A 21,473-nucleotide genomic window follows, 5' to 3' on the forward strand; every position below is an offset into this window, starting at 1 on the left:
ACAGTACAGAGGTCCCTCAAAAACTGAAAAATAGAACGACTTTATGACCCAGCAATCCGAGTCTTAGTATTTACCCAAGGGAACTGAGAACTCTAATTTGAAAAGATGTATGTACCCCCATGTTCATTTCCATGCTCCTCTATGTTCCCTTAAAAAATATTATTTATTTATTTATTCATGAGAGACACACACACACAGAGGCAGAGACACAAGCAGAGGGAGAAGCAGGCTCCCTGTGGGGACCTGATGCAGGACTTGATCCCAGGACTCTGAGATCACGACCTGAGCCAAAGGCAAACCCTAAACCACTGAGCCACCCTGGCACCTCTCCTCTTTGTTCTTTTACCCCATTATTCACAATAGCCAAGATTTGGACACAACCTGAGTGTCCATCTGTGGATGAGTGGATAAGGAAGATGTGGTGCATATGTGCAAGGCAATCATGCTCAGCAAAGAAAGGAGGAAATCTCAGTTTTGGGACAAGGCAGATGGAACTTGACAGCAGTATGCTCTGCGATAGAAGTCAGACAAGGACAGACAAATGCCATGTGATCTCACTTACAGGTGGAATTAGGGATGGGGAGTGGGTGAAATGGGTGAAGGAGTCAAAACGTACAAACTTCCAGTTTGAAGATAAGTAAGTTCTGGGGATGTAACATACAGCATGGTGACTAGTTAATTATACTGTATCATGTATTTGAAAGTTGCTAAAAGAATAGATCTTAAAGGCACCCATTCCAAGAAAAATACTTTATAACTGTGTATGTTGATGGATGTTAAGTAGACTTACTGTGGGGATCATTTTGCAACATAGACAAAAATGGAATCCTTATGTTGCATGCCTAAAACTAGTATACTGTGATATGTGAACTTTATCTCAATAAAAAAGAGAGAGAGTTGTAGCATTAAAACAAGACACCCCCCCACCCCAAACAGTCATGGTAACTCTAAATTGTCCTTGTTGAAAGTTTGCCATGGAGAGTAAGATAGGAAATGAAATTTTGTAGAACACATGTGAGTGATAGGGGTCTGGCTGGGAGGAGGTGAGGCCGGTAGTTGTTGACAGTAGTCGAAGCCTGAGCCTGGTGAAGTTGTTCACATGGGTCACCTGGGCGCCTCGAATTATGGCCCGCACAATAGCAGCACCCTGTCAGCTCCGATGGCTTTCCTGAAATTCTTGGCTCCCCAAATAGGTTGAGCCCAGCCCAGGCAGAGTGGCCCCTCTCAACCCCCATCAACAGCCCTCCCACTTTCTTGGAAAGAATGTGGTTGGGTGAGACTGGACAGGAATCCAGGGCTGTGGTCAGGACACTGAGGCCTGGGATCCTGCCTTACCCAGGGCCAGAGGAGGTGCGGTGTCCGGAACCAGGTGGCCCGCGCCTTCACATTGTCCACAAGGAGACTGACATAGTAATTGATATTGTTCCAAGTGATGGGTACAGACTTCGGGTGAAATACCCTGTCTGGCGGTGAGTTCGGGAAGACAGCAGTCCCGTCCCAGTTAAAGCCTTCCCTGCAGGGGAGAGAAGGGTTAGCAGAGCCCCGCCCTGAGAGGGGAGGCAGCTCGGGGTCCAGGAGGACAGGCAGGTGCAGCCAGGCTACAGGGCAGCTCAGGGTGTACAGACCGGCGCTCAGGCCTTCTTCTCACACCTGTGTGATGGGCAGGTCAGTGGTGGCCGACAAGAGCTCCTCTGACAGATGGGGCTCAAATCCACATGTCACAGTTCGCCAGCTGTGGGGCCTGGAACACGGCCCCTTTCCTGGGCCCACACTGCCTCCCCCGCCCCATGGAGCCCACAGTCTGCATTCCCACTGGGGATCTCACGGAGGCCACTGTGGTACCCTCAGACCTGAGTCCAAAGCCCAGAGCAGGGCTGGGGCAGGGTGAGGCTGTGATGCACAGTGCCCTGGGCTGCGAGTGTAAGGGGGAGCCCAGTCTCGGGAGGTGACATGGAGGTAAGTTGGTGTCATACTTCAAAACTCAGAATTAATGCGAAACAAATGGTGATGGACAGAATACCAACATTCCCCCCAAGCGCAAGGGCAGTATTCGGATTTTCCCTTTTGTCTCAGGCTCCAATTTGGTCTGTATGACACAGACCCCAAGATCGACCCTGAGGGTCCGGATGCTCCAGTTAGGGTCCCTCCTGCCTCATTCCAGGCAGCATGGAGTGACATAGGGGTGACCCGGGCCAGCATCCAGGAGTGGCCACTTGGATCCTCAGAGCTTCAGGTCTCCTCACCCATTAATGTCCTGATGGTTGTTAGAATCAATAAAGGACATCAGTGGAAAACCCTGGAGACCTTGCCTGGTGCACATCATGGGCTAGAGAAGAGGTCCTGAAGTCCTTCACCTTGCCCAATAATCTCTCCTTTTCCAGGATAGGGGAGCTCAATTCTCTATGGCATCAAGGTCGAAAGGGCCAGAGTGAGTTGGACCTAGGGCCTCTCGACCCAAGAGCCCACAGCCTGGCTGTACCCATGCTGTAGAGGCCTGGAAATAGTCTGTCCAAACCAACCTGACCCTGCCACTGCGGGCCCTAGGACCCTGGCTGAGTGACCCTGCCTCAGTTTCTCTTTGTGTAAGCCAGAGTGTCCCAAGAGGATGCACGGGAGAGTGGGTCGTTTCTCAGGTAACAGAGGGAGAGTGCTTTGAACTGGGCTCCCCAGGAAGGTGCTCACGAGCAGTAGTTGTACTGGTCCAAGACATGCGTGAAGATTTCCTGCTGAGCTGACAGGGATGGGGACCCTCGCCACACAAACTGCAGCCCCTGCAAACCCAGAGGGAACAGAGTGACAGCCCAGGGGCAACACGGAAGCCCTGGTTCTGCCTCCCCCAGCCCCACTTGGGTCTCCCTCAGTGGTTCCAGGGGCCAACCCCTCTGCTGCCTCCTCTAGATTCCCTCTGACCCCCCCCCCCAAGGCCATCCATGTTTGTGGAAATTGCCCTCTAGTCGGAGCCAGCCTGCTTGCTCACTGCCCCCCACCCCTGCCGCCTGCCCCGGGGAAGGACCCTCTCTACCAAGGCCTGCCAGCGAAGCTCGTTCTGGCTCTGCTTGACGACCTCCTGGCACAGGAGCCGCTCACCTCTCACTAATCCTTTGGTCTGTTCTTCATTGCTCTCACGACTGGGACCCGCTCAGGGTTACAAAGCAGGGGGAAATCCTGGTTCTATTAAGCACTGGCTCTGGGACGATGCACATGTTCCCTGAGTCCCCCGGGACTCGGTTTCTGCATGGGAGGAATGGGGAGGGCCCCACGCAGCTCACAGAGTCAGCAGCGGCAGAAATGAGCTGACATGGGAAGTGAACTCTGCGCACAGCGTGGCATGAGGTGGGGCTCAGGACCATGTTCTCCTCTTGCCCAGCTAGAGCCCACCTGCACCCTTGTCTACCGCTGCGGGCCGCAGCTAGCATTTGTCCCAGAGCGTTATTACCCGAGTAACCCCGGACACGATACTCGCTACAGCAGGGGCTTGGTAACGTGCCCTGCACACAGAGGGAAGGATCAGGGGCGAGAGGCAGCAGCGGATGTGGCTCACGGCTCACCTGTGAGTTCTGCATGGTGTCCTTTAGGGCATAGTCGATGCGAGAGATGACGTGGGCATGGAAGCTCGCCAGGGCAAATAGGGTGGGGGTTGTGGCAGATGCACCAAAGGAGTCGATTTGCCAGGAGAACCTCGGCCAGATCCCAAAGGTTTCGTACAAGAAGCCGTGTCCTTCTGCAAAGAGAGCCCTGCCTTGCTGGTGACAGGAGGGTGGTCCCTCCCCACCTGCTCACTCAGGGCCCCTGCCTTTCCAGGGGGCTGGAGTGCCATCCTGGGGTGTGCTGCAAGAGGGCCTAATCCAGAGGGTGCCACAGCAGGATCACCTGATGTTCCATGTACTCATTCACGACTGTAGAGCCACCCCATGAGTCTGATGTCAGGTTGAGTGCTGCAGGGGAAAGAAATTCCAGACTAGTGCCAGACATTTATTTTTGTTCCCCAGGTCTCCCACCTATGGGGCTATGTCAGCAAACCCAGGGCCTGGGCTCCAGTCTGCATTTGAAGGAGAGAAACCAGGCCTCCTGGAGTAAGAGAATGTCATGCTGCCTCTCACTACTCACTCCCAGGCTTGGGGATGCTGGCTCTGGCCCACAGGACCCCAGGTTGTGGGAAAGAGTTGTGATCAGACCAGAGGTCAGGCTTAGTCAGGAGGGGTGCCTGCTGGCAGGTGTGGGTGGCTAGGAAGTTCTGGTTGATTCACGCAGGAGGGTATGAGGACTAGCCAGGGGGCATAGACCTGGTGTGGAGGTACTGGTGGCCTGGGTCAGCAGGGGAAGGAGGCAGAGGGTGGGTGTGTAGGAAGCAGAGGAGACCAGGAAGGAACAGCAGTGGGAAGGAAGACCTGGGGATTGTGGGGCCTGGGATTATGAGGGAATGGTCAATAGCATCACCGCATTGAGGGCAGGCAGCTTGAGGAACAGCCCTCTCCACAGACAGGGAGCCAGAGCAGGCCAGGCCTGACGATGCTTGTCCAGTGGCCCCTTTCCGTCCACTCACAGAATCCTTATTTTGTTCAGGGGGTGCCATCTGCACCCCAAGGGATGGATTGTCATGGACTCAGCTGCTCAATACAAGCTTATTCCCTTCTGCCAGATACTTGCATTCTCAGCCTGTCTGGAATCTCGAGGTGGGCATGGACCACGGGTGGAGCCAAAACGATGGGCGTGTTAAGCCTGGTCTGCTTTTGGGAAAGATTTCCCACCTGCATTAAAAAGAGGGAGTCAGGACGAAGACCCTTCGTCTCTTTTCTTGCCTTGAGTGGGGATATATGGCAATGTGATGCCTGGAGCTGTGGCCACCCTTTGGGACCTGGAGGGGAGGCGCAGGAGACTCAGGGAAACATGAAGCAGCTGCCCAGACTCCAAACCGATCCCAGCTAGTGTAGTAAATGGGACGTGCTTAGGTCAAGACATGTCAAGTCGCTGCTGCTCAGGGTCCCGGGCCCTCCAGCACAAGCATCCTGACTCCAACGAAGTGGAGATTAGTGAACAAAAGTGCTAACTGTTCATGGCACGGTGTTCCGTTTCTAGGAGTATCAGGCGCAGCCGCCCCTGAGCCTCGGCAGGTGTAGAGCCGCTCGGCTCGGCCCCGCCGCCCACGGCCCCGCCCCCCGCGGCCCCGCCCCCCGCGGCCCCGCCGCCCACGGCCCCGCCCCCCGCGGCCCCGCCCCCCGCGGCCCCGCCGCCCACGGCCCCGCCCCCCGCGGCCCCGCCGCCCACGGCCCCGCCGCCCACGGCACGCGCCTCCCCGCTGCCCATCGCGCCGTGAACCCAGTAATGGACTGATTCCTCCGCACCCCTAGAGGGCCGCCTTGGTCACACGATCACATCCTGGCCAATGAGAGAGGAGCAGGAGCTTTGGACTACATCCCCCAGCATGCACTGCAGCAGAGGTAACCGCAGGGGTAGGGGCTCCGAGGAGGGGGTGCTGGGGCGGGAAAACCCGGGTTTCTTCAGAGGTGTCTTTCGCTCCGGTCGGGCCTTCGCCTCCCTCTGCTGCTGCAGGTGGCATCGCAGCCCGGAGGCCCTGGCCGGGCTCTCTCGCACCAGTGACTGCCTGGGGGTGGAGCTCTCCCTGGGCGCCTGCGCCTGCGCCTGGTCCCGCCCGCCCGGGTGAGGATCCCAGCTGCGGAGCTGCGGAGCTGCGGAGCTGCGGAGCTGCGGAGCTGCGGAGCTGCGGAGCTGCGGAGCTGCGGAGCTGCGGAGCTGCGGAGCTGCGGAGCTGCGGAGCAGGCCACTCAGCGGTGGGGGTGAGGGCTGCCATCCCCGGGGCTGTGGCCACACTCAGCATTTCCTGGTCGCCCAGGTGCTGCGGGCAGGTGCCACTCCCCGCAGAGAGATGTCAGGTCCAGAGTAAGGTGGTGTGGGAGGCAGCCAGAGGCAGGAGGTCGGGAGGGCGGGTGGGTGACGCTCAGGCCCTGCGGGCACGAGAGGGGGCCTGTCGTGGCCAAGAGGTGCCTCAAAGCAAGGGGCAGGGGCAATGATTGTAGCCGTCAAAGTCCCAGAGGGGGGATGGTCATGGCAGGGGCGGTGGCGTGGTTTCGTGGAGTGTGGATGGGGCTGTGCGGCCACAGAGCTGGTGGTGAAGTGATGATAGTGATATCGTCAGGGGAACACGTGGGATCAGGGGGTTTTCGCTGTCGGTGTGAACGGTGCTGGCGTGGTGATGCAGGTAGTGGCAGTGGAGCTGGTGATGTGATGGAGGTACTCAGGGTGTGGTGGCAGTGCTTGTAGAGAAGGCTTGAAGGAGGCCGTGCTGGAGCTGTGGCCCTGTATGTACGGGTGGGGAAGGCAGCAATGGCATCTAACCTCACTACTCATTTTCTGGGAACCACAGGCTCCACTCCCAGTGCTCTAATGAATTGTCCGAATTTGATCCTCACAACTACTCTGGGGCGTAGGCAGTGCCATCACACTCATTTAAGTCATGAGGAAACAGAGGCCAGGGAGGTGACGTCCCTTGCCTGGGTCACAGGGTTGGGAATGGGCAGAGGCAGGACAGCGCCAGGCCATGTGGTCTCCAGTCCACGTCCACACCCCTGCACTCAGCAGCACTGGCAGGATGACGCCACTCGCCAATGCCTGTTTCTACTGGCCTCAGGGTCCTGCTCAGAGGCGAAGTCGGGGCTCAGACCTGGGCTCAGAAACCCAGTCCCAGTCTGATTGGAGGCCCCAGGAGACCCGGGGGATGGGGAAGGAGGACCTCACCTGTGAGCTGTAGGATCTGGTCATCAAAGTGGGCCACGGTCTCATCATGCATGACCTGGCCCCCGATGACAAACTCCAGGCGTCTTGTGGTCAGGAGATGGCGGACCTTGGTGACAAGCAGAGAGAATGAAGCCGGGATAGAACCCCACAGTAGGGCTGGGTCTGTGGGGACATGCCTCCAGCGTCTCATGGTGTCCTCCATCAAAGCCCTCCCGTGCCTTCATTCTGCAAGAGCGGCAGGTCAGCACTGCCTCCCACCCCCCGCGCCAGCACCTGGCCCTTGGCTGTACTTGATCTCTGTTGTGTCCACCTCTGTCTCTACTTCTGTCTCTACATCCATGTCTACCTTTTTCTCTACCTCTGTTTCTACCTCCTTGTCTATCTTTTCCTGTGTCTCCATGTCTGTATCTACATCTGTTACCTTTTCGCTGTGGAAATAATTTGAAATTTCTGAAAGACTTGCAAGAAGTGTGCAAGTGGCTCCCGGGTAATCTGAGCCCTTCCGCAGATTGTTCACTGTGAACCTTCTTCACCTGTTTGCCGTAGCGCTCCCCCATCTCCTTGTAACCTGGGAGGGTTTTCTCCAAACCATTTGAAATTACCAGTGAGACATAGCAGCCTTCCGCCCAGGTCCTTCACTGTGCTTGTCAGGAGAGGGTGCTTATAACCATAGTGTAACATAGTGTAAGGCTCCACATAGGGCATTTGACACGGATGCAACAGTGTCGCTAATCCAGTGTGAGAAGCAGAGCCGGCGCCCATGATTGCGAGGCTCCTCCTCGGGATTCCACAGGCTGCAGGGTGAAGAGCCCCCAGTTTGATTGGGGGGACTGACTCTCTGCTTTGCCTTCTCAGCTTTACTACCCTGGGCACGTCTCTAGCCTCCCTGACGTTCACGATCGGTGACTGCTCTGAAGGAAGGTGAATGGCAGGGAGGGGACCAGGTCCACAGCGTCCTCCCAGGTGTTCCCGTCCTGCATCATCTGGCCTGTCCACTCCGAGGAGGGGGAGGTCACTCCCATTTGCGCAGGCGGGCCCCCCAGCTCACAGCGTGCACCCCTGCCTCAGGCGGAGCTGGGTCCCAGGCTGCCTCCCTGTGGGGTGAGGCCTCTGTGATGCCTCCTGCAGCCTGTGATGCCTCCTGCAGCCCACTAACTCAGGGACTGTGGCAGCTGGGAGGGCAGCCAGCTGCGTGCCCGTGGGGCCAGGGGTCGGTGGGGTCGGTGATGCAGGAGGTGGGGTTAGGGCCCCTCCGGAGTGCTGAGGTCAGAAGTGACCCCATTCAGCACCAGCTGAGTGCCCGGTTGGCTTGCCAGGCTGACACTTTACACCTATCACCACGAGGCTGATTAAAACCCAACCTGTCTATTGTGGACATTGCGGCTATAAACATCGGGGTGCAGGTGTCCACAATAGCCAGACTGTGGAAGGAGCCTCGGTGTCCATTGAAAGATGAATGGATAAAGAAGATGTGGTCTATGTGTACAGTGGAATATTCCTCAGCCATTAGAAACGACAAATACCCCCTATTTGCTTCGACGTGGATGGAACTGGAGGGTATTATGCTGAGTGAAGTAAGTCAATCGGAGAAGGACAAACATTATATGGTCTCATTCACTTGGGGAATATAAAAAATAGTGACAGGGAATAAAGGGGAAAGGAGAAAAAATGTGTGGGAAATATCAGAAAGGGAGACAGAACATAAAGACTCCTAACTCTGGGAAACGAACTAGGGGTGGGGGAAGGGGAGGTGGGTGGGGGGTGGGGTGATGGGTGACGGGCACTGAGGGGGGCTCTTGACGGGATGAGCACTGGGTGTTATTCTATATGTTGGCAAATTGAACACCAATAAAAAATACATTTATAAAAAACAAAACAAAACGAAAGAAAACAGGGGATCCCTGGGTGGCGCAGCGATTTAGCACCTGCCTTTGGCCCAGGGCGCAATCCTGGAGACCTGGGATCGAATCCCACGTCGGGCTCCTGGTGCATGGAGCCTGCTTCTCCCTCTGCCTATGTCTCTGCCTCTCTCTCTTTCTCTGTGTGTGACTATCATAAATAATTAAAAATAATAAAAAAAAGAAAACAAAAAACCCCCAACCTGTCCTGGGGGCGGGGTCTGAGCACAAATCTGAGGTAACAAGCCTGGGAACCGCCCAGTGTGTCTGGGCCTGAGCTTCAAGCCACACACCCCCTGGCACCCTGGGTGCCTGCCCGGGCTCCCCACCACCCCCAGGAGGCCCCTGCAGGCGGGGGTCCTGGCGTTTCTGCCTGTAGGAGGCGATGCCATCCCACCACAGCCGGAAGTACTCCTGCTCCACGGCGATGAACCTGCGCTGCTTCTGGAGCATCAGCTGCTCCACCACCGTGGTATAGACGTTGGCAGCATAGGCCCGCAGGCTCTCCTGGGGAGGGGGCCGCCGTCACACCAGCCCTTGGGGAGGCTCCTGGACTCTTGGCCCCAAGGCTCCAGGAGCAAACTCTAGAGTGACATCGTGTCCCTGGGCCCCGCCACCCCCTGGAGGCATCCGCCCAGGGCTCTTCCTCTGCTTCTTCCTCTGCTGCTCACGTGGAGGACCCCGGGTACCCTGTAGGTGCTGGACACCCAGTGCCTGCTGGGCCTGAGAGGGCCTCATGACCCTCCCACCTCTGCTGAGATCCTGCTGTTCTCGGGACAGAGATGACGTTCCAGACCATGACACATGACGTGGGCAGGAGGATGTGCCAGCCTGAACCAGGGATCAGGGACGGCTTCCCGAGGAGGCATGGTGCAGGCCCTCAGGGTGTTGAGGGAGGCAGCTCAGTGCAGCCATGGGGTGACAGGGGAGGGGGTCCAGGGTGCCCTCGGAGCCTGCCTGGGCTGAGATGAGGGGAGCCGGTGTTGAGACCAGAAGCTGAAAGGAGCTGCCCCCGGCCCCCTGGCTGGTCCTGGGCACCTGCCTGCCCACCTCCCCCCCCTGGCTGGCGGCCCCCAGGATGCAGCCGCACCTGTTTCTCATAGCTGTCTCCAGGCTGGCACACGGCGGTGCCCAGACCTGCTCCTTGAAAGGAGTGAATGAGCCTGGGCTGAGGGGCTTCAGGAGTGGGTGGGGGGCATGTCATTCCTGGTGCCCTCAGGCAAGTCACCAACCCTCTCTGGGCCTCAGTTTCCTCCTCTGTAACTGAGGGGTGCAAGCTCGTTCCCCCCTTAAGCCATCTCCACAGGCAGGCAAGTGTCCCCCAGAGGCTGCCCAGTGAGTCCAGGACCAGACTCCCCCACTGCCCAGAGTCACATCCTCCTGCTGCTTCTCTCTCCTGATGAGTCCAGCTGCCCACTTAGCAATGACCTCAGAAAGTTACCGAATCCCTAATCCCAGAGACTGTTTGTTCTCTACTGGGTTTCCTGCCTCTTCCCACAAAGGAGCTGGAGGCGGCCTGGGTGACAATATCAAGTCACCAGCCCAGTATCCTGGACAAATCTGAGGCCTCAGCCCCCACCCCCTGGACTCCATTCCTTCCGGCAGCTGCTGTTGGGCCCACTGCTTCCCATCCTCATGACCCGTTCGTTCCCTCTGCCGTGTTCTGGCTGCTGTGGTTCATCCAGCTGCAGTGAGCCAGATTCCTCCTTCCACCAGCGCTGCCTGGCCACATTCTCCAAGCACCTCCAGCCTTTCCTGCCTCAGGCCCTTTGTCCATGCTGTTCCCTGCCTGGGAAGCACCTCTTTCCCTCTCTGTCTTGCTGAAAGGCTCTCAGAGACCCCTTTTGGCCTCCCACCCTTGCGTCATAGCATTCACTCTGTTAGACCCTATTATGTGTTTGTGGTTCACATCGTCCTCACCCACAGCTCGGCCCGCCATGAGGCTTTGTAGGGCTGCTGCAGGATTCAAACCTGAATAAGGAGGAGCTCTGCCTTTCTCCCTGAAGTGCATGTGAAGGTGATTGTATGACATGGTCGTGACCCCTATTCCCTGGAGGACCTGGGTGGTCTCCAGTGTGCAAGGTATGAAGTTCAGTCCAGTACACCTCCCAACCCCACCTGTCACCTCATAGAATCAATTCACTCCACCTTGATCAGGGCATGGGCACAACCCCTGCTGCCTAACAGCCTCAGGGTTCTGACCTGTGAAATGGAGATGTTTTGGTCTATTGGAGGTTTTGTTAAGTCATCTGGAAAGTAAAGTGACCATCTGTGTCTGAGTCAACACGTGTACTCACTAACAAACAGCAGGTCTCCCCTCTCTGGGCTCTGGGGCTGGCTGCTCCTTGGACATATTATTAGATTTTTATCCCTTAATAAACCCTTTTCTGCTTCTGTGCCAGGCTCTGGGTTGGGAGGCCAGAGAACAGGAGATGTGCTGCTTCAGGATGCCCTTGCAGTGGAAGTCAGGCCTTGGCCTTGGTGGGTGCTGCCCACGGGGGAGCTGCTCCAGTTATTTGAGGGCTCCTGGAAATCGCAGAGGCTTACCTGGACAAGGGGGTGAAGGAACTGTGTGCCTCCAAGTCCAGGAAGGAAGATGGAAGGGTCACGGGCTACGGGGCAGAAAAACAGAGTGATCCAGGGAGCTGGGTGGGGTGGCCAAGAGGCCCGGGTGCTGAGGAGTTGGCTGGTTGTCCACCTAGACCTACTTTGCGGGCTATAAGTAGGATGGAGAGAGCCCAGTCAGGTATTGGTGCCATCACCCCGCAGTGTGGCCTCTGCTGGGCTTAGAAACGGTTGTTCTGAAGCCCATGGTCTTGGGTAGGGGGGGTCACAAGGGAGCCCTCACACTGGGTGGGGATGTGCTGTGCTGTGGTCTGTGCCGACCTCTCTGAGCCTCAGGGGACAGACATGGAGAGCCCACCTCTCTGTGGGGCCAGAGCTGGTGGCGATCCATGCAGGTGGCTCCATCCCGGCCTCTTCCCATCCCTCTGAGTCAGGTCCCCGCCAGTGACAGCCCCATGAACAGCGCTGCCCCTGAGGGCCTGGCTGAGGGGGCCATGTCCCCCTCCCCTACAGGCCTCTCGAGGAGGGCTGGCTCCTGAGCTGCTGAGCAGGGGGCCTCGGCCTCCCTGCTGTTGAGCCTCCACTGGGGCTCTGTATGGGAGGAGCAGGGGTGGCAAGTGGGCTGGACTGGCCCACCCAGACCCCTCCCCTGCCTAGCCTGTGTCCTGAGGCGAATCACTCACCGCCTCAGGACCTCACTTCTCCTCTGCACTGCAGGGCAGCGTTGCCTGCAGGTGGGGAGTGGCCATGATGGGAGCTTCTGCACTCTCCTATCTTCCTTTCTCTCGGGTGGCCTCCAAGGCAGGCGACCCGAAGTACGGAGGACACAATGGACACAGCCTGTGCAGAGGGGTGGCCTACATCACCTGATGTGACAGCCGAGCCATGGTGCCCTGCGTGTCCAAGGGCTTTCAAACACCATCCCACTGAGTCCTCACCACGGCCTGCTGCCCCTGCGCCCTGGCTCCCATTGCACGGAGCAGGAACAGAGGCCCAGGGAGGGGAAGCAGCTTGCCCAAGGCCACCTGGCCCGCAGGGGCAGAGCTCCCAAGTCCCTGCTTTTCTTAGGGTCGGGTCTCCTTGGCCCGTGTTTGCTGTCATAAGAGACTGGCCAGCAAGCAGAGGCGAGAAGCTGTGGCTGGGACTGAGGTTCCGCATAGCCACAGGCAGGCTCCTGGGGCTGCTCTCTGAGCTGATGGGCTGCGCTGGCTGTGTCCCCAGCCTCATCGTCCCCCACCTGCTCCCCACCATGCCTGGCCACACGGAAGGCCCTCGTGGCATTGCTCATCTACTTCCTGAGGCCTAAGGGTCTCCCTCCCACCTGGGAGATCTTTCTCACCTACCCTGTCTCAGGTGCCCTCGCCTCTAGAAATCTTCCTCAGCCCTTCCTTTGGGGGCAGGGTCCACACGCTTCCCGTCTGCAGGACCAGGACTCTTCCTGTTGGTGATGATGGTAACTTTAGCTGTGCAGTCGTGGACAGAACTCCCCTAGCCAAGTGCAGGCGTGAGCAAGGGTTATGCGTGGGTGAATGGCTGGCTCCTCGTCCTCCTCGGCTCGCCATGGGGTGGGCAGCCGGTCCCGAGAGCCTTGTCTTCCTCCCTCTGAGCCTCCCTAGTTTCTGCTCCTGGCGGGGCTGGGGTCCTGCATGGTCGTCGCCCTGGGAGGGTTGGAGCAAAAGGTCCAAGTCCCCTCCTGCTTTCTGCCAACCCAGGATCAGCTACATCATTCGTGGGGCCTGGTGTAAAACGAGGAGCTATGGCTTCAACTGCAGGTGAACGGGTGCTTGAAATCACTCAGTGAAACACTTTTGCTTTTCTTCTGGGCCCTCGTGCAAACGTCCTCATGTTCCCACATCTTGCTGTTTCCATTTGCTATTCAGTGTTGTGTCGCATGGCTACAGGGATACTGGTGGTTGGGTGCAGAGTCTCACTGTCCTGGAGGTGTCTGGTCCCTTCTGCCAGCTGACAAGCTGATGTGCCCTGGCCGCCCAGGAGATGTCACCGGCCACCTCCCCTTCCCGCGGGCACACTGCCCCACCACACGAAGGACAGGCCACACGCCGTCCTTGGTGGGCATCTTGCCAATGCTGCTGGGTGCCTGTACCTCCTGGCAGAGCTGCCTGCTGGGGGTGAGACACCCTGGGACGCAGGCGTCTCACCTATCCCCCCCCCCCCCCAGCTTCCATCTCATTTTGGGCCTGCCAGGGACACTGGAGCAAAGGACAGAGAAGAGCAGGGAGGGTGGGGTCCTGGGTCCCGGGGGGGGGGGCGGGTAAGCCAGTAGCCGAGGACCTGTGCTGAGACCACGCTTGAGCCGAGGTTCCAAGCCCCCGTGCATGCTCAGTTCCATTGGATTTGCTGGCAAAACAAATGCAACCCTAAATGATGAGGAATTTCTTGCCTGTGATCACAGAGAAGGAAACTCCCAGCACGGGCCCGTTCTGAGCACAGGGCCCTGTGGTCGCACACCCTCGAACCTGGTAGTGCTCCAGCCCCTGGTGGTGATTGCTGGTGAGGGGGCTGCAGCATCTGATGCTAGCAACTGCTGCCGAGGAGCAGATGGTAGGGTGGGCGCTCCACGAGGATTTTCCCTGTGTGAACTGCTTTCATCCCCACAACATCCTACAAAAGAGACGCTCTTGCTGCTCCATCTTCCTGAGGCTCAAAGAGGTAAAGTGACCTGCCTAAGGTCTAACAGCCAGTATGCAGCAGCTGCCCTTCAGTCTGCTCCAGGTGCAAAGCCACGCCCTGTAAGTGGTGCTTTCCTACAGCAAGAACAGAGACCACAAACCGGGGGTGACTGTGTTGTGCTGTCACCTTCATGCCACAGGCCCGGGTTGGAGAACCAGGGTGGAGTCAGGAGTGGCCCCTCTTGTTCACAGAGGCTGGGGTATCCTGTTCCTGTCTTACGCACTGGGGTGCTTTGCAGGATGAAAAAGGTGCTAGCAATGACACGGGGCAATCTAAGACATCTGATCTTGGCGTCAGTTTGCTAGAGCAGCCTTGACAGAGGACCTCACCCTGGGCAGCTTCAACAACAGGGAACAGTTGTCTCACACTTCTGGGGTCAGAAGTCCAAGATCAAGAGGTCTGCAGGCTTGGATCTGTCGGAGGCTGTGAGCAGAATCTGTTGTGGGCCTCTCCCAGCTTCTGGGGGTTCTCTGGTGACCTTTGGTGTAGCAGGGCTCGTTGGTGTACACGTGGCAGTCTCCCTGTGTACATTTCTGGGTCCCAGCTGCTGGATTGCCTGCTAGAGAAGGGGCACTGTGGGATGGGGAACAGATCCTGATTACCTAAGAGAAGTTGGGTGGCTGCTTCAAACTGGAATCCAGCGGAGTCACATGTAATAACGAGATTATTGAAAATGGCACCCAACCTGCCTAGATAAGACCTTGAACGACTTGATCCCTCATCAGTCATGATTTGGGGCATTCCATAGGACATTCCCCTGGAAACTATGGTTTGTGAAATAAGCCTGGTACTCACAGCAGCAGTCACGTGAGAACTGCAAGGGCAGGTTTAGTAACAGCCACCACACCCAGTGTGGGGCCGATTGTGTGCTGTGAGAGTAGATCACCCCTAAAGCTAATACGTTAGCTCCAATTAGACCACAGTGCAATGAGCTGCCTCCTTGGTTATCCTGTGAGAGACCAGGATGGAGGCCAGAGAGAAAGGTTACTTGACCAACAGGTGGTAGAGCCACACCTGAGCCCAGGGCTCTTGGCTCCAGACCTGGTGGTCTGTCCACATAGCGGGAAGGAGGCAGGTATTAGAGTTCTCCTTTTGCAGATTTGGGAGCCAAGCATTTTACCCAGGATGACAGGGTCTGTGAGGGGCAGGAAGGGGCCCTGATGTCCTGGGTGCCACAGTGACCAGCAAATCCTCTGGAGATCATCACACACAGGGACAGTGACACAGCACTTGTGATAGCCCTGGTCCATTCCACACGCTCATCTGCATGCTTCACATGCTAACTCATGTTCACCCCCTCCAAGGTCCTCTTAGGCAAGTGTGCTGACTACCCCATTGTACAGAAAGATTCCGCGTTGGTCCAACAACCCATAGCTGTGAAGAGCAGAGTGTTCTATCATGTAAACGTGGAAGTAGAGTTGCTCTCCACCACCATGTACTCACCAAGGTGTGTGTCAGGTGTCACAGGTTCATGCTGCTGAAGCAGGCCTGGGGGAGTCAGTGTAGCAAGGGCTGTATTTAATGAGCATCTGTGTTCATCATGCACTTCCTTATCCATTCATTTGTTCACTCATTCATGTGAGAGCGGTATCAGTTCAGGCCATGCACTGTCCCACGCCCTGGGGAAATTGTAGTGAGCAACGCGACAGGGCCCCTGCTCTCAAGAGAGGTAAGAAGAGTTGACTGATAAGATGCTTCCCTTTTAAAAAATTTTATTATTTTATTTAAATTCAGTTTGCCAACATATAGTGTAACACCTGGTGCTCATCCCATCATGTGCTCTCCTTAATGCCTGTCACCCAGTTACCCCACCCTCCTACCCACCTCCCCTTCTGCAACCCTTTGTTTGTTTCGCAGAGTTAGGAGTCTCTCATGGTTTGTCTTCCTCTCTATTTTTTCCCCATTCAGTTACCACTCCTTCCCTTATGGTCCCTTGCTCTATTTCTTATATTCCACATATGACTAAAACCATATAATGATTGTCCTTCTCTGATTGACTTATTTCACTCAGCATAATACTCTCTAGTTCCACCCACTTCAGGGTAAATAGTAGGTATTCATCCTTTCTGATGGCTGAGTAATATTCCATTTTCTATATACACCACATATCCTTCATCCGTTCATCTGTGAAAGGACATTGAGGCTCCTCCCACAGTTTGGCTATTGTGGACATTGCTGCTGTGAACACTGGGGTGCAGGTGTCCCATTGTTTCACTACTTTTGTATCTTTGGGGTAAATACCCAGTAGTGCAATTGCTGGGTCATAGGGTAGCTCTATCATTCACTTCTCGAGGAACTTCCACACTGTTTTTCAGAGTGGTCGCACCAGCTTGTGTTCCCACCAAAAATGTAAGAAGGTTTCCCCTTTTCCACATTGTTGCCAATATTTGTTGTTTCCTGTCTTGCTCATTTTAGCCATTCTCATTGGTGTGAGGTGGTATCTCATGGTGGTTTTGATTTGCTTTTCCCTGATGCCCAGTGATATGGAGCATTTTTTCATGTGCTTATTGGCTATGTGTAGGTCTTCACTGGAGAAATGTATGTTCATATTTTCTGCCCATTTCTTGACTGGATTGTTTGTTGTTTGGGTGTTGAGTTTGATAAGTTCTTTATATAAATCAGATGGTTTCCAATGGTGTCAAATATAAGAACAGTATAAAATGAGGAGGAGGATCCAGGGACAGGCAGCTCCAGATGGAGGGTGGTCATCCAAGGCCTCTCGGAGGAGGTGACCTTTTAGCTAGGATCTCAATATTAAGAAGGATGCAAGGAAGGGAGTCCCAGGCAGAGGTCACAGCAGGTGTAAGCCTGGGAGTGAAATGAGCTTGGCATAGTCTGGAGCAGTGAGGAGGTCAGTGTGGCTGGAGCAGAGAGCGAGGGGTGAGGGCAGGGATTTAGCTGGAGAGGGGTCAGTGGTGATACAAGATCTCCCTTCATGCTCTGTGGAGCGTGGCTTTGGGGGTCAAGGTGGAAAGCAGGAGAGGACTTTGGAGGCTACTGCAGTGCCCGGCTGAGCCTTGCCACTGCCACCAGGAGGAGCTGCATATATTTATTCATTCCAAGACCACTGAGCACCTTGCAGGAAAGGACGGGTACACATACAAGGTTGCATCAGGGGCGCAGGCATGGCTGAGGTAAAATGGGGAGGGGCTGCAGAGTGCCAGAAAGATTAGATCAGGGGCTCTACTGGATGATCCAAGGAATGATTGTGTTCCTGGCATGATGATGGCTCTGTGATTGTGTAAGAAATAAGCCTGCTGAAGAGAAGGGGGTGGTTGTAATTTAAATTCTCCAGAAAAAGAAAATGAGCCTGAGGGAAAAGGGAGGAATGAAGCCAGGGCAGCAGAATGGTGGTAATTGTTGAATCTGAGTGATTCCAATGTTGAGTGTGAGTAATAGTTTCCATAAACCTAAATCTGAGCCCTCCCCTCCCCCGCCAAGGTTTTCAGGTGAAGTGAGCCATTGGACACATTGGGAGTGACCGTGCCCTTCCATGTTTAGGACCTTTGCCATTCCTGTCCTCCCATTTCTTCCCCCTTCCCTCCTCGTTTCTGCAACTTTTCAGGGATGGGGCTGAGGAGCTGGGAAAGCTCCTGTCTTGCCCTGCTCTTTCTTATGACGGCCACGAGAGGGCGCCATGGGCCTAAGGCGGCCGCTGTCCCTGGTTCTGAAATTCTGACCCGCAGGCGAACCACGTTGTGGGTCCCTGAGGGGCTGCTGCCACATTTGCTGGTTCTTTGAAAATACATTTATCCTCTAGAACTAGGCCTTTACATCTCTGAGGCTGCAAAGGGAAGGGACCACTAAGTCCACAGTGTTTTCCATGGCTGCCTCCACTACTGGGGACCCTCCCCTGGCCCCCATATGGTGCCTCCACCCCTGTCCCTGTTTTGTCACCTCACTGGCTTCCCAGCCAAAGTCCTAGGCAGGTGCATTGGGTGGGTAGGGCCCAAGTCACATACATGTGCCCTAGCTGCAAGGGGGGCATCTTCTACTCCATTCCTCTAGTGGGAGGTGAGCTCAGATTCATAAGGCAGAGGATTTCCAGACTAAGAGGGTTTAGCTGCTGGGAACCTAAAAAAAGTAACAACTCTCTTCTGTGCTTGTAGGAGGCAAAGAAGCATGATGCCTCAGAAGAGGCAGGGCTGGTACCATGAGGCTGCAAGGAGACTTTGTTAAATGCTGATACCAGATGGTGCTTGTTATTCCCTGGCCTCATAGAATCCTTGAAGCAATCCTGGGAGGCAGGAATGATTCCCATTTTCCAGATTAGGAAATGAGCCAATGCTGCTAAAGGCCATTAGCTGGAAGCTGATGCACAAGCCCGGAGCATGGCCCACACACCAGCTGGGTGGTGTCCAGGGGGGAGTGGAGAGCAAATGATGTGGCTGCCTGAATCCACCACTGCCTGTCTGCTGTGCAGGAAGCCAGCATGTGGGTACTGAGGCTCACATATAGGATGCCACTCTGGGGCACATGAGGGTACCCACCAAGCTGGTGTGAGATGAAGGGAGCAGACAGAGGCAGCTGGGATTCCCAGTGGAACCAGCAAAGAAATGGATGTGGGGGCCTTACCTGGGTCAGGTACAGAGGCCCCCTGGGTGGCACCCCATCCTGACTGGCTGTCCTATCCACTGGCTTCCCCCTGCCCTCCATGCTGTCTCCCCCCATATCATGCTTTACACTTTACATAACATGTGGAGCAGCTACATGCCTCAGACCCTCAGCCCAGCCCACAAGGCGGACTAGCCCACCTCCAGCAGGAGAATGAGAAGACATCTCCTGATCAAGGGTTGATGACACAGAATTCATCCAGGCTTGCAAAAGTAAATTTTGGAATGACCTCACTTGTGCTTGAAAGGCATGTGATGCTCTGGAATTCAGAAGCATCCTTGGGTATAAATGGAGAAGTCATATGAACACACTCCCATGGCCTAGAAGAGCATGATCAGATAAAGAATAAACAGTGGTGTTGGCCACGGCCAAATCTGCTCAACTTGGGGTATATAATCTTTGAACGTGGTCCTAGACTGTGGAGCCTGCCAACCTCCTATGAAAAAGCCAATAGAGTGACACAGAAAATGTGGGAAGGGAGTCAGCTTGGCTGTCATCCTCACAAAGTCATGGCCTCCTGAGGTGCTGGGGCCTGGTGCTCATGGCGCCTCCACTAGCTGCCCTGGGGCCCTGTCCAGAGCAGTCCTGGGGACTAGGGGAATGGGGATGGGGAGTTAACTGTAATGTTAATGGTACTTAAGGCTGAATGGCCCTGAGGCCTACGGTCCATGATTGATGATGGTATCCAAATGCAGGATGGAAGATTTTATAAAAAATATTTTATTTATTTATTCATGAGAGACACAGAGAGAGGCAGAGACACAGGCAGAGAGAGAACAGGCTCCCTGCAGGGAGCCTGATGTGGGACTCAATCCCAGGACCCTGGGATCACACCCTGAGCCGAAGGCAAACGCTCAACTGTTGAGCCACCTAGGAGATTTTTAAGATTCTCTAGCCATGTTGTTTGTGTCTCAATACATTTCAAAGGTGAAATGGTTGCACATATTTATAATTAAGAAAAGTGAAAATAGCCTGGATGTCCAACAGTAGGAAGTGGGCTTCCTAAATGATGGCCTGTGTGTGGGATGCTTTAGTGGAGGGCTGTGAAGAACTATGCTCCTCAGTGACAAGTGGGGACCCCACTTGTATGTGTGGGAAGATGCCCCAACACACACATGGAGATAGAGGTACTGAGAGAGAAGGAGAAAGGGAGAGGAGCTGAGAGATGAGGCATACACAGGGAAATGAAATAATTAGAGCTGGGTTTTTTTGAGCATCCAATGGGTCAGGCACTGCACTCAGCATGCTGTGCTTGTTCCCACCTCACCTCCACAACTTGCAAGTTGACAAGTGGCCACAGGGACTCAGATCATCCCAAGGTCCTGCAGCAGGAGGACAACTCTGTCGTGACTACCAGGGTCTACTGTTCTCCTGGGGGAGGCAGAGACCAGCTCCATGGCCACTTGTCCCAATCCCCATGGAAGGACTGCGGATAGCTCCTCTCTGCCCCATCCCCCTGTGCAGCACCTGGCTTGAATGGCTGCAATTTCTTGCTTTCCAGAGCTGGTGGCCACTTTGCAAAAACAGTATGCAGCTACCTGGAAAAACTGAACTCACTCATGCTCTATGGGTCAGTGGATCTGCTCCTGAGCATATGAAATTCTTGGCATGTGCACCAGGAGATAGGGCCAAACCCGGTAACACCAAAAATGGGGAGCTTCCCAGATATGCATCAACAGTAAACTAGATAAGGGAAGTGTGGTTTTTTTATGAGATGAAATGCCATGGGCCAGGGAAAATGAGTGACCTTTAGGGGTACATAGCATCACAGAGTTTTCAAAACACAAAGTGTTCAAAAACTGTCCGGTGGCCAAAAGCAAGACCTGCTCTCTTTCATTTAGATTGCAAAACCAGGCAAAGCTGAATGATGCATCCTTTAGAAACACTGACAATAAAGAAAGCTATGGACTTGTTGATGGAATGTTCCATATGGTGGTTGCCTTAGAAGGTGAAGTGGATGAGATCCCAGTGAACTCCTGCTTCAAGGGGAGGGCCGTAGGGGGCTTCAAGTGTCCTAGAATATTCTATCTCAACCTGGGGGCGGAGTGAATGCACAGAAATTAATTTCATTACTTTTATGTGCATGTAGGTTTTGTATAGACAGAGAGGGAGATCTGTGTGTTGTATACTGTTACATATGTGATATATTATCCGTGTGCATGAAAGGATAGGGCCAACAGTGGACAAAGGAAGGATGATGTCTGTGCCTGGGAAACACAAAAGCATCATTCCTGTCACCTGTACTTCATCCCTGGGTTGAAAAGACACCACTGTGAACCCAGATCCTAGAGGGAGTGTGGCTCAGGGTGCCAGCGAAGGCTAGGCAAAGTCCAGAGGTGCGGTGACGCTGCGCTAAACCACTGCAGGGAAGCTTAGGCGGTGGTTATGCAGCCAGCACCTCATGGTGGAAGGCAGACCCGCACTCTATTCTATGTCTTACATAAAGTCAGGTTTCCCTCTGCAGGTCTGTCGACTAAGACAGCTTCCTTTGTGTGGGGACAGATATGCGATATTCCCAAGGATTGTTGAACTTGAGGCTCGACTAAGCCCGAGGAGGTGGCGTTTAGTGAAACACTTGTTCTAGAAGAGATTTGCAGAGGTCAGCTCCCTCCTTTTGTCTGATGAGGTGGGTTTGTCTATCGTCCTGAATGGTACCTAACTTGCTGCGTCTTGCAGCTCCACTTAACATGGACAGAAGAACCCTGCAGAATCTTAGCACAGAAAAGGGCACATTTCTTCCTTAGCAAACGTCCAACCCATGGAAACAGCAGCAGAGTTTGCTCGGTCTGGTCAAGTGTCTGTCTGGGGCAGGTAGGGGACAGAGGGCCATGCCTTCACAGAGACACCATCCTTGCCTATATGAAAGTCACTCTCAGGTCTGCAATGGCTTCCCCACTGGGGTGTGGCTCTTCCCCCAGCCCCCCACTTCACCCCAGCCTCCCAGGTATGTGA

General features: G+C 55.1%; 2 protein-coding genes across 2 annotated transcripts in view; both read right to left on the reverse strand.

The window, feature by feature from the left end:
- The window catches only part of LOC129510193 (epididymis-specific alpha-mannosidase-like), a 28,173-nt gene extending 17,583 nt beyond the window's left edge, over window positions 1-10,590 (reverse strand). The window contains 7 exon segments of the mRNA XM_055326176.1: window positions 1,336-1,513; window positions 2,683-2,771; window positions 3,549-3,721; window positions 6,754-6,861; window positions 9,014-9,158; window positions 9,742-9,788; window positions 10,572-10,590. Of these exon segments, the coding sequence (XP_055182151.1) occupies window positions 1,336-1,513; window positions 2,683-2,771; window positions 3,549-3,721; window positions 6,754-6,861; window positions 9,014-9,158; window positions 9,742-9,788; window positions 10,572-10,590 (759 nt within the window).
- A 1,056-nt stretch (window positions 10,591-11,646) lies between these two features.
- Window positions 11,647-21,473, reverse strand: part of LOC129510194 (epididymis-specific alpha-mannosidase-like) — a 46,315-nt gene continuing 36,488 nt past the window's right edge. Inside the window, exon 20 of the mRNA XM_055326177.1 lies at window positions 11,647-11,807. Within this exon, the coding sequence (XP_055182152.1) occupies window positions 11,647-11,807 (161 nt within the window). The remainder of the gene's footprint in view (window positions 11,808-21,473) is intronic.

Source organism: Nyctereutes procyonoides, unplaced genomic scaffold (genome assembly GCF_905146905.1).
Source record: "Nyctereutes procyonoides isolate TBG_1078 unplaced genomic scaffold, NYPRO_anot_genome, whole genome shotgun sequence".
NCBI lineage: Eukaryota > Metazoa > Chordata > Mammalia > Carnivora > Canidae > Nyctereutes > Nyctereutes procyonoides.